This window comes from Somniosus microcephalus, chromosome 28 (genome assembly GCF_052327205.1).
Source record: "Somniosus microcephalus isolate GS21.2 chromosome 28, FLI_Smic_1.0, whole genome shotgun sequence".
NCBI lineage: Eukaryota > Metazoa > Chordata > Chondrichthyes > Squaliformes > Somniosidae > Somniosus > Somniosus microcephalus.
In genome coordinates this window covers 43,757,891-43,770,202 of record NC_141014.1, presented here as the reverse complement: position 1 = coordinate 43,770,202, position 12,312 = coordinate 43,757,891, and the positions used below count along the sequence as shown (strand labels likewise).

At 41.8% G+C, this 12,312-nt stretch overlaps 2 protein-coding genes across 7 annotated transcripts in view; one reads left to right on the top strand and one right to left on the bottom strand.

Annotated features, from left to right (window-relative positions):
• The window catches only part of LOC147099703 (dickkopf-related protein 3-like), a 94,325-nt gene extending 87,029 nt beyond the window's left edge, over nucleotides 1–7,296 (bottom strand). For 2 of the 4 annotated variants that reach the window (XR_015073901.1, XM_085969092.1), the window contains exons 1-2: nucleotides 7,195–7,296; nucleotides 2,808–3,080 (exon numbers count right to left, since the gene is read on the bottom strand). Coding sequence is in view for 3 of the 4 variants with exons in the window: in XM_085969092.1 (XP_085825218.1) it covers nucleotides 2,808–2,873 (66 nt within the window). In the remaining variant the exon portion in view is untranslated. The remainder of the gene's footprint in view (nucleotides 1–2,807; nucleotides 3,081–7,194) is intronic. The other 2 variants (XM_085969091.1, XM_085969094.1) reach the window with 2 other exon arrangements.
• A 101-nt stretch (nucleotides 7,297–7,397) lies between these two features.
• The window catches only part of LOC147099702 (transcriptional enhancer factor TEF-1-like), a 111,814-nt gene continuing 106,899 nt past the window's right edge, over nucleotides 7,398–12,312 (top strand). For 2 of the 3 annotated variants that reach the window (XM_085969088.1, XM_085969087.1), the window contains exons 1-2: nucleotides 7,398–7,498; nucleotides 7,731–7,852. The gene's annotated coding sequence lies outside the window, so the exon portion shown is untranslated. The remainder of the gene's footprint in view (nucleotides 7,499–7,730; nucleotides 7,853–12,312) is intronic. The other variant, XM_085969089.1, reaches the window with a different exon arrangement.

The following is a 12,312-nucleotide window of genomic DNA, read 5'->3' as shown; positions in this document are numbered from 1 at the left end:
CTATCCATGCTGTATTACTCTATGACACTGCAAATGTGACATTAATAATTAAAGATGATATAGAGTACTTAATGAGTCCTTAAAAGCTGAAACTGAATGCAAAGAACACCCATCTTATTGAACATAGGAAGCAGCAAAGTTTTTTAAACAAACAAGCAAAGTCTTAAATGGGATACACTCACTCTATTTTCCCCGTTCTGTTTTGAGTAGTGTTTCTGAGCCACACCATTAACGGGCATGTAGACAAGCTGCTCCCGATCATTGGGAAGTGCATGCACACGGTCTAGGATTAGTATCCCAGTAGTATTCCCTCCCTTTGATGAAGTTTCCACTCAGCATCTCCCCCTAACAACACAACTGAGATTGGGACTGAGTGGCATGGAGCATCTCCACTGCGTTCTACTACCCCACACACAATGTCCTGTGAATTATTTTTGCATTTCCACAGGGAAATGAAAATCAATCAAAACTGTCATTTTTTGACTAATTTTTTTTTTTTTACCTTCTGTATCCTCAGGGCTGTAACACTTCAAATGGAACTTTTTACTGTTATATTATGTACAGGAGGTTGAAACCAGAAGAATTCTATATACAGTGAGGTATATAACATACCGGAAAATGCAGCCGGCCAGACCTCTCAGGCTGGACGTCACTTAATGGTGAGATTTCCAAATTAAAGAAGTTATATCAGGGAACTAAAATGGCCAAAACTTTATCGATCTCTTGTTCAGAACCTGTTTGAAGAGAGGGAAGATTTCCTCTACTTGTAAGGAACTGGTTTACGATTTTGCTAAATAGTCCAAATTTGAAATCCCCCGTAAGTGTTAACTTACATTATAATCATTCTTTGAATAACTTTGACCTGACATTGCTCACTAATATTGAAAGGTTTGGGATTAGGGTTTCAGGTAGGTGGGTGAGCACATCCTGCACGTATGATAGCACCATAGCAACCTACACTTTTTAAAATCATGCTGAAAAGAGCTACAGATAAGTTTTACAGGGTGCCTCAATAAGACCAATATTAAACCACACAGCAATTGCATCTTAGACTTCAGATGACCAACACAAACTGCTCCAGCATCATAAAATCATACAGCACCAGGAGGAGGCAATTCGGCCCATCGTGCCAGCTCTGTGAAAGAGCTATCCAATTAGTGCCACTCTCCGGCTCTTTCCTCACAGCCCTGCAAATTTTTCCACTTCAAGTATATATCCAATTCCCTTTTGAATGTTACTACTGAATTTGCTTCAACCACCCTTTCAGGCAATGCATTCCAAATCACAACAACTCGCTGCATAAAAAAAATTCTCATCTCCCCTCTGGTTCTTTTGCCAATTACCTTAATCTGTGCCCTCTAGTTACCGACTCTCTTGCCAGTGGAAACAATTTCTCCTTACTCTATCAAAACCTTTCATAATTTTGAACATCTCTATTAAATCTTCTCTTAACTTTCTCTTTAAAGAGAGAAATCCAAAATGTTCTAGTCTTTCCACGTAACTGAAGTCCCACATCCCTGGTACCATTCGAGTAAATTTCCTCTGTTGCTATCCCATTGATTGTTTACTACATTTCCCAGTTTTGTGTCATCTGCAAACTTTAAAATTATGCCCTGTCAACCCAAGTCCAGGTCATTAATATATATCCTAATACTGACCCCTGGGGACACCACTTCCCTCCAGTCTGATAAACAGCCATTCACCACTGTTCTCTGCTTTCTGTCTCTCAGCCATTTCACTCAGACATTTATGACATCACTTGAACCAGCACTATTGTCGAATTCACTGAGTGCCTCTTCAGTATCTTAAAGTTAGTGACAGTAAATAGACTTTTAAATCAGTGGGCTATCTATGCACTGCTCATGTTATTATAAACTGGGCACACTGATCATCGTTCACCCTTATTCTGATTTTTAAAACAAATGCTTTGTTTTTGTAATTATTGAATGGTAACAGTAGTGATAGTCGTGGTAGGACAGCCAGCTCCTTTATGATGTCACGAGGAAGCTGCTGTGACATTAGTGCAACTATTGCGAGGTCATAAAGTGGAGTTTGTCGTCAACAGTTTAGATTTAACTGAAAATGGTCACTTGTGGTATAATCAAGGGAAATAGGTGGGAGGCTTGAGGTAATAAACGATTCCAACAAGGCTGATAACCAACTGCAGGGGCCCTCTCAGTGGAAATGATCCCCATATCTGTAAAATAAAAAAAATGGATAAGTCAAAGTATTTAAATTAAATTTAAATTAAAGCAAAATATACTTAACATAGAAACAGTACTAGGGTTAACCATAGCAGCAATTTAGGAGTAAATCCTTGCAAACATTAACCATGACTGCCAAAACCAAAAACGGATTGTTCTGCTTTCAATGGGTTTGTTTCCAAGATTTAAAATATAATTTATAGTATAGAGGCTGAGTCACTCCCTCTTTCAAATGTTACCTAAATCACTCTGCTGTATGTGAAGTTTTGATTTTAATTGTAATTGTTATTTCACTCCTGAGACAGATTTTGTTGCTTTTGATTTATACCCTTAGGATGACGATAGATGTAATGATACACTGAGCAAATAGTACTCCACTGAGGAGACATTACAGCCCTGCTGCTTCATCCTCCACCCCATACCACAGCAATCTCAGCATTCTCACCCTTGACCTTCACAGCGCTATTTCTACATTATTATCAATATATCTATTTCACAGAAACGGTAGGTTGATTGAAACCTCTGCGGCTCACCTCTTTCTGTCCCGCCGTCTTCTCTGTGTCCATCAGAAACATCTTTATTCCCTGCTTCCCCTTCACTTACCAAGGCGGCAGGAGCGGCTGTGGCGAAGAAGGGCAGGCAGAGAAATAGAGCCACATACAGCATCATTGCTTGTCCAGCAAAAGAGTTACCAGAGGTACACGAGTGTCTGTTTCCCTCAGCACTTCGCGTGCCTTTTCTCCGGGTTTGAATGATGCACCTTGGTCTCGGTTCCAGAATCAGAAGCTGCGACTCCGGCCCGTCCCCTACTTCTGCCGATCTCGCCTCCCATCCAGGCCAGGCTTGACGTGACAGAGGAGGGACTCAACAGGTCTCCTAGCAACAACCATACGCACAAAGAGATCAAACAGCAAATCATGTAAAAGGAGACTAAGTGATCTGACTTGCCCATGTCCTTTATTTCGTGTCAGTTGCATTTTGTTTTAGTTTACAGGGATTTCGATTACAGGGTAAAGGATATTAGGTATTTATTATAATGATGAGTAGATAGTCATTGATCTACTGAGGCGTTGCACAGGAGAGAATGAAGACCAAGTGAAAAGGGGAGGGGGATAATGGACCAGACTGCACAGATGTAATTCAGGCCCCATTTTAAACTCATACATTCTGTCTTTATTTTTATATACTACTTCGACAAAACTTAGGGCAATTTGGGAAGTGGAGTTGGTTGCAAAATGGGAGTGAGGCTGAGGAGACACCAAACGGAGGCACTGCAGCACCGCCACTGGCAGCAGCGTGTAACTACGGCATGAGAAGTTTGCAGAAGTAGTTCCATTATAACCAATTGTATATCTATAGTGTATGGACCAGTGGGAGATGGGAGCGTGGCCAGTGTTACTGTTTTGCACAGTTCTACATGCATCTTGAAGGTATTGATTGGAAGATGCAGAAGACTCAAAGTTTGACTCAGATTGCTCCCAGGAGAGTGTATGGGAGCCCATGGGAGACACTCCCTGTGTGAGACTGGCCCAAGGTTAGAGGGTATTATTGGAGGTTTGGGCTGGCATTTCCTGAGAATATTCCAGGAAAAATAAAAGTTGAATTTCCAGTGAAGCTATTGATTTTCTAGCATGTATAGAACAGGGCACGATAGTACACATTTACCTGGCCGGCTCTTCTCTCACTTCTTCCTATCCGCTCTCTGGATTTTTTAACTTCCACCTACTGCTCCCTCCAGTGGTCTGGGTGAAATGTGACTGAGCTCAGGCAATCAATACAAATCGCTTTATTGGCATGATAAGGTACATCTTATGTTGCCAAAGCATCAAAATACATTTATGGTTGAACACATAAACGCGGTTCCATTCATAGTGTATAAACAGGTATATCCCTGAGTTTATAAATATATTTTCGCCTTGTTTATATATACTCTTGTCTTAGTTTACTGGTTGTCCCTCTGTTCATGGCAATCCATGCAAGTGAGTGAGTGACAGCAGCTCTGGAACCCAAACTCGAGGCCTGCCTGCTGTTCAACTGCTCCAGTTATCAAGTTGCTGTTTATGCTTCCATACCCCTGCTCCTTTCTTTCAATTCTCCTACTCAGAAATCCTCACTCTCCTTAATTTTTTTCCTTACTTCTAATCACTTTCTATCCTTCGTTCTTTCCATTATCTTTTCTTTGTTCTCCATTTCTTTCTCTTTAGCTTATTTGATAATTCCAACTCCATCTCAGTCTGCCTCTCTCTCTCTCTCTCTCTCAATATTCTACTTCCTCTTTTAGCTCCACTTTTGTGTATCTTTCCTTTTTCCCCATTTGATAAATTCTCCTGTCCGACTGAAGCTGAATTAAAAAGGGCTCTTTTCTCATTGTTTGAGGATCTTTTTACATAGTGTTGTACAATTTTCACAAACACATTTATTTTGCATTTTCAACATGCTGTTTTATTCACAGATCATTTAGCTGAAAAAGGAAGCACTGCATCAGATTTCTTAGTTTTCCTGCATGTTTTCTGCTCATTTCAACAGCAGTGGGAAGTGAGAAGTGGCAAAGATATTTCCTGTTACTATTTTACATATTTTAGCATTGTAAACTCTTCTAGTAAAGCTTAGAGGTTTTTTTTTGGAGAGGGTACTTTTTAAACTCATTCATATCAGTCAGTCTGCTGCCCTACTGATCTGAGGGACATGATTATCTCTGACTCTCTGTGGGACTGTCTGGGAGACAGTTTTTTTGTCAAAATTACATAGAATATACAGCACAGAAACAGGCCATTCGAGTGTTGAAACTCCACATGGGTCGTCTCCCATTCAATCTACCTCATCTCAGCCTTTCAGCATATCTTTCTGTTCCATTTTCTCTCATATACTCATCTAGTTTCCTTTTGAAAGCATCTAAGCTATTTGCCTCAACCACTTCCTGTGGTAGCGAGTTCCACATTCTAACCACTCTGAGTAAAGACATTTCTCCTTATTTCCCAATTAGATTTATTGGTAACTATCTTGTATTTATGGCCCCTAGTTTTAGATTCTCCCACAAGTGGAAACATTCCATATCTACCCTGTCCAACCCATTCATAATTTTAAAGACCTCTATCAGGTCTCCTCTTTTCTAAAGAAAAAAGCCCCAACCTGTTCAATCTTTCCCAATTGCTGTAATCTCTCAGTTCTGGTACCATTCTTGTAAATCTTTTTTGCACTTTCTCCAGTGCTTCTATGTCCTTTTCATAGTATGGAGACCAAAACTGTGCACAGTACGCCAAGTGCAGCCTGACCAGGGTCCTATACAAGTTCATCCCAGTTTCTCTGTCTGTATAAAATTCCTGGATAAGAGTGGGATCCTGATTTCAGTCATGTGGACTATAGGTCCAGTACCTGGGCCGAGTGATCATTCTTCATGTGTGGGGTGAGATGGTAATTGTCAGCAATCGATTGAGGTTATTTGGGAGGATACAGTGTTGGTGGCCCACCATTAAATCTTTGTCTACCCTCATTTAACATAGAAACATAGAAGGTAGGAGCAGGAGTAGGCCATTCGGCCCCTCAAGCCCGCTCCACCATTTAATGAGATCATGGCTGATCATCCAAATTCAGTACCCTGTCCCTGCTTTCTCCCCATACCCCTTGATCCCCTTAGCCTCAAGAAATATATCCAAGTCCTCCTTGAATATATTTAATGAATTGGCCTCAACTGCCTTGTGTGGCAGAGAATTCCACAGGTTCACCACTCTCTGGGTGAAGAAATTCCTCCTCATCTCAGTCCTAAATGGCTTACCCCTTATCCTTAGACTGTGACCCCTGGTTCTGGACTCCCCCGCTATCGGGAACATCCTTCCTGCATCTAGTCTGTCTAGTCCTGTTAGAATTTTATAAGTTTCAATGAGATCCCCTCTCATTCTTCTAAACTCTAGCGAATATAAGCTGAATTGACCCAATCTCTCCTCATACGTCATTCCTGCCATCCCAGGTATCAGCCTGGTGAATCTTCGCTGCACTCTCTCCATGGCAAGAACATCCTTCCTCAGATAAGGCGACCAAAACTGCATACAATACTCAAGGTGTGGTCTCACCAAGGCCCTGTACAACTGCAGCAAGACATCCTTGTTCCTGTACTCAAACCCTCTCGCTACAAAGGCCAACATACCATTTGCCTTCTTATCCACCTGCTGCACCTGCATGCTTACCTTCAGTGACTGGTGCACAAGGACACCCAGGTCTCGTTGCACTTCCCCTTCTCCCAATCTATTGCCATTCAGATAATAATCTGTCTTCCTGTTTTTGCCACCGAAGTGGATAACCTCGCATTTATCCACATTATACTGCATCTGCCATGCATCTGCCCAATCACCCAACCTATCCAAATCATACTGGAGTTTCTCTGCATCCTCCTCACAGCACACACGCCCACCCAGCTTTGTGTCATCTGCAAACTTGGAGATATTACATCTAGTTCCCTTGTCTAGATCATATATATACATATATAAAAATATATATGTTGTGAATAGTGGGTTCCTAGCACCGATCCCTGCGGTACCCCACTAGTCACTGCCTGCCACTCGGAAAAAGACCCGTTTATTCCAACTCTTTAGTGAGTGTTGTTTTGCAAAGGCTGGGCTATTACTTAAGGGGGTAAGTAAAAATGGATGCAATGTATTTTTTCAAATGCCTTCCACAGTCAAATAGCCTGTCTGGGCTCACACTTGAAGAATGGGCCCCTGGGCTGAGCCCGTCAGACATGGAACCTGAACAGCAGGCAGGGTCAGGGCCTTCAGGAGAGGATTCGCATTTAGTTTCTTCATAGGTACATTTCATTCTCTCTTCTTTCACTCCCATGCCTCATTTTCGCTCTCTCTCTCATAGCAACCTGTAAACCCGGCGCCCAAGTTTCCACCCAGTAAAGAGAAAATAGACTTTCATCCAACATTCTGGGCATATTTTTGTGTTAATCCCATTCAATACTCAGAAAATCCCAATAAATTGACATTAAACTCACAAATCCTCAGCAGGAGCATCGACTTCTATTTTGGGATTCCTCTTCTCTTCAAGTTTGCGACTTTTTAGTGAATTAGAAAGTGAAATTCTCCCCGAGGAGGGTAGGTGAAGCCGGCAGCTCCTCCTCCACTGACTCATCGCGTTAATTTCATTCCAGCCGCTCATTCCTGAAATTTTTCCTGAACCTGTCACCCATCCAGCTTCCAAAATACTTCATCTCCAAAAATCCAGCTTGGAAAAAAGGCAGCAGGGAGCCCCCCAAAAGCGTGCCGGCTCCCGGCGAGCTGCCTCTCCGTTTATTAAAGGTAAGTTTGGCTTTACTCAAACTTTCTTCGTTCCCAGTTGTTGCTTTGCTAAGACAAAGGCAGAAATGTGGGAGGCTCGGGATCGCTCTCATTTCTGACATTTTTGTGCCCGAACTTCCGCATTTAGGAAATAAATCTGCGCTCCATCTTTCTGGAACTTACAACTTGAGAGTTGATGGTTAAATAAATAATAAATGCATTTTCTCTTTACTTATCTGATATTTTTGTTTAGGGAGAGGAAGCAAAACGCGTTTGTTCACCCGACAGAGTTTGTTTAAAATTGATCACAAAGGGTTGTGCAAACCAGACTAGCATCCGAGATTTGTACCTCTACTCGTCAAATATTTCCGATTTGTAAGTAACGTTTGGTTTTGTTTGGATTATTAAGTTTTTAAAGTATTATTGTATACCCGTCCGCGAGGGGAGGGGAGGGGGAGCGGTGGAAGAGCTGGCTAAGCGAAATCTGAGCCGCCAATGTGATCTCTTTCCTTGTTCCAACACAAAACAACAGAAACACTTTAAAAACTTTTCTGGTACTTTTCCCAACGCCAGAAGGAGCATATAGTAAGTTGTATTCCTGACACGAGGGCCACACAAATAGCTCTTTATCTGGGTGTAGATATATATCCAACTGCAGCAGTTTCATTAACTATTAACCTGTCATTTAAAAACAAAAAATCCTTGTGGATTTTTTAGGAGGAATTTTTTTTAATTGCCACAATATCTTTTATTTAAGGAGCCAACATTAACTTTATTAAATGTTTTCATATTTTGTAGTATTGAGAGTGCAGTGAAATAATAAATACTTTGTTGGGAATTAATCTGGTCATTTCAAATATGTCCTGATTGTGAATCCCCTGCCCCTTGCACTGACCTGCGTGGATCAGATTTCTCTCCTAGTTTGTTGAAGTGTAATGTCTGCTTCAGCTTCCTCTTGTGTTTAAGGGCCAGTTGTGCTGAGGAGCACTCATGTATAGCTTTGTATCAAATGATGGATATTTTAGCCAGTATATCCCACGCCATCTCGTTCCTTTATATCCGATCCTGTCACTTTTTCTTTTTTTTAATTCTATCCTGTGTCTTTCTATTCTGTTCCATGTCTTTTACACGCTATGCAGGGTTAGCACTGACTGGGAATGGAATCTTGACATTGTGGTGAATGTTTTATTATCTAAACTGTAATCTGGGTATCCTCCAGGGTCCAGCATCATAATCTGACAACCTGGAATCTTCTGTGTCACTCAGCACCAATCCACAATCTACTTTTATTCACTCCTGTTTTCTCCACTTGTCTTCTGAAGGTGCTGTCTCTGGGTACCACAGGTGGCAGCTGTTCTCCAGTACCTCACATAGTGACCATTCGTGATGTGTGTGCCTAGAAAGTGAGTGTTGGCAGGCTATTTGACTATAGGTAGCATCACAGCCAACCCTGATTCTGTTGACCTGATGTCCAATCACACACTTCCCAGCAGGAGTTTCTGGAAAATGATCAGTAATGGGAAGCCTGTTCTCATCAGGGGGCTGCTGCTAATTGTAGCATCCTTGCCTCTGCACCAGTTGAGCGACTAAGTTAGCACCGACTGGGAATGGAATCTCGACGTTGTGGATATGTAGGGCACAGTATCCACCAGGTGCTGCATTTACCCACTGGGCCCCAAATAGTCGGAGTCCTGCTAGGCTGACAGCTGTAATCAGGTCTTTACAAGTTGTTACGGATGAGGAAAGCCATTCGGCCCAGTTTAGTTCATCCATCCATTGTTGGCCACGTTAAGCTTTGAATCTCCTAAGACTCCTCAGCCTCTTTTGTCTTAACCTTGGCCCTTTCTATGCCATTTATGGAGTATATGTCATTTCTTTTTTTTATGCTTCTATCCAGTACTTTATATTTGTCTATCTAGTTGTCAGCCTTGGCTCAGTAGTAGCACTCTCACCTCTCGAGTCAGAAGGATGTGGATTCAAGCCCCAGTCCAGAAACTTGCACATATTATCCAGGCTGATACTCCAGTGCAGTACTGAGGAAATGCTGCACTGTCAGAGGTGCCATCTTTCAGATGAGGCGTTAAACCAAGCCCCCTTCCCTCATGGGTGGACGTAAAAGATCCAATGGCACTATTTGAAGAAGAGAAGGGGAGTTCTCCTGGTTTGCTAATCAATATTTATCCCTCATTCAAACATCATTAAAACAGATTAACTGGTCATTTATCTCATTGCTGTTTGTGGGATCCTGCTGTGCATAAATTGTCTGCTATGTATGACTACAAAAAAAATTGACTATGATTCAAAAGTACGCCATTGGCTGTGAAGTGCTTTGGGACATCCTGAAAAGTGCAATATGAATACAAGTTCTTCTACATTAAATTTCATCTGCCATTTTTCTTCCCACATACATATACCATCCAACTAATGATGTAATTTCTGAGCTGCTCTGAACCCACTGCCTACTTTGCAGTGTGTTTGTGAACCCAGATCATTTTATGTAAATTAGAAACAGTAGCAGTCCCAACACCGAGCCCCACCCCCACCCCCACCCCCACATTCCATACTTCCCCAAGACCTACCATACCCGACCCAGACATAACTCTTCCAATCAGTGTTTTCTACCCATCAGCCAATTTCATATTCCAGGTTTACCCTCAATCCTAACGCTTTAAATTTAACCAGTAGCCTTTCATATGGAACTTTGTCAGATGCCTTTTGGAAGTCTAGATACTCCTCACAGCACACACACCCACCCAGCTTTGTGTCATCTGCAAATTTGAAGATATTACATCTAGTTCTCTTGTCTAGATCATTAAAATATATATTGTGAATAGCTGGGGTCGAAGGACCAATCCCTGCGGTACCCCACTAGTCACTGCCTGCCACTCTGAAAAAGACCCGTTTATTCCAACTCTTTGCTTTCTGTCTGCCAACCAGTTCTCTATCCAAGTCAATACCTTGCCCCCAATCCTATGTGCCTTAACTTTACACGCTAATCTCTTATGCGGGACCTTATTGAAAGCCTTCTGAAAGTCCAAATACACCACATCCACTGGTTCTCCCTTATCTATTTTACCAGTTACATCCTCAAAAAATTCCAGTAGCTTAGTCAAGCACGATTTACCTTTTGTAAATCCATGTTGACTTTGTCCGATCCTGTCACTGTTTTCCAAGTGCTCTGCTATTTCATCTTTTATAATGGACCCTAGCATTTTCCCCACTACCGATGTCAGGCTTACCGGTCTGTAATTCCCCGTTTTTTCTCTACCACCTTTTTTGAATAGTGGGGTAACATTAGCTACCCTCCAATCCATGGGTACTGTTCCAGATTCCATTGAATGTTGGAAGATGATCAGCAATGCATGTACTATTTCTAGGGCCACTTCCTTAAGCACCCTAGGATGTAGATTATCAGGCCCTGGGGATTTATTGGCCTTCAATCCCATCAATTTCCCGAACACCATTTCCCTACAAATACTGATTTCTTTCAGTTCCTCCCTTTCATCAGACCCTATGTTCCCCGACATCTCTGGGAGGTTATTTGTGTCCTCATTTGTGAAGACAGAACCAAAATATGTATTTAATTGGTCTGCCATTTCTTTGTTCCCCATTATAAATTCCCCTGATTCTGACTGCAAGGGACCTACGCTTGACTTCACCAATCTTTTTCTCTTCACATATCTATAAAAGCTTTTACAGTCAGTTTTTATGTTCCCTGCAAGCTTACTCTCATATTCTGTTTTCCCCTTCTTAATTAATCCCTTTGTCCTCCTTTGTTGAATCCTAAACTGCTCCCAATCCTCAAGTTTACTGCTTTTTCTGGCCAATTTATATGTCCTCTCCTTGGATCTTATGCTATCCCTAATTTCCCTTGTTAGCCACGGTTGAATCACCTTTTTTGTTTCTTTTCACTTGGGCTGTCACTTCCTCGAAGAAATCGAGGAGGTTAGTCAGGCAAGGAAATTCCCCCTTCAGGATCCATGCTGATTGCTATTAACTAGGTTATTGTTGTGCAAAAATCTTCCGGTTTGCTCCTAATCATTGAATCCATTATTTTACACTGAATAGAAGTAGGATCTTGGGGGTACAGCTGAGGAACAAACCATTCAATTTTCACACTCTCAGTTTGTGCTGCTGCCTGAACCCCTCGGCTGGATCCTTGCAGTGTCTGCAGCGAGCTGTCCAATATCCTTCGTGTATTTACACCAAAGGTTGTATTGCGCGTGCTGATGGAGGTGTTGGGTACACTGCTTATGTTACATTTTAATGGGTTATTGGAATTTCCTTTGGGGAATTTTCCAGACAGGCTGGACACCTTGGAAATGTTTTTTGACCTCTGCTGGCCCCCTGGAAACTGAACATGATGGCAGCAGTGCAGTTTGTACTTCAGCAGATGTTGTGTCTGCTACACTCACTAAGGTTTGCAATTCCAATTTTATTTTGAAAACTTGTAACAAAATGAAAGCTACGCTTTTACTATCAAATCATGGTCTGTTACTGCAAGGTAAGTTTAAGACAAAGAAGCAGGTTCAAACTTGACAGGCAGATTTAGGACTGATGTGAAGAAGTTCTGTATACAAACAGAGAACAACACGTGGAATAAACCTCAGGGGAGTGTCATAGAGGCAAAAGCCTTGGAATAACTTCAGAGACAGCTGGATGCAGCGATTGGGGAGACTAGGGCTCTAGTGTTAGGATTGGCTGAATGGCCTTCCTCATCTGTATCGATCTTCTGACTGATGTTGTCTACACCCACAATGTGTCATTTTTTATTAGTAATACAACTTTTATTTGGTAATTGTAATAGTTGGGTATAAACATGTATTTTACAGTTC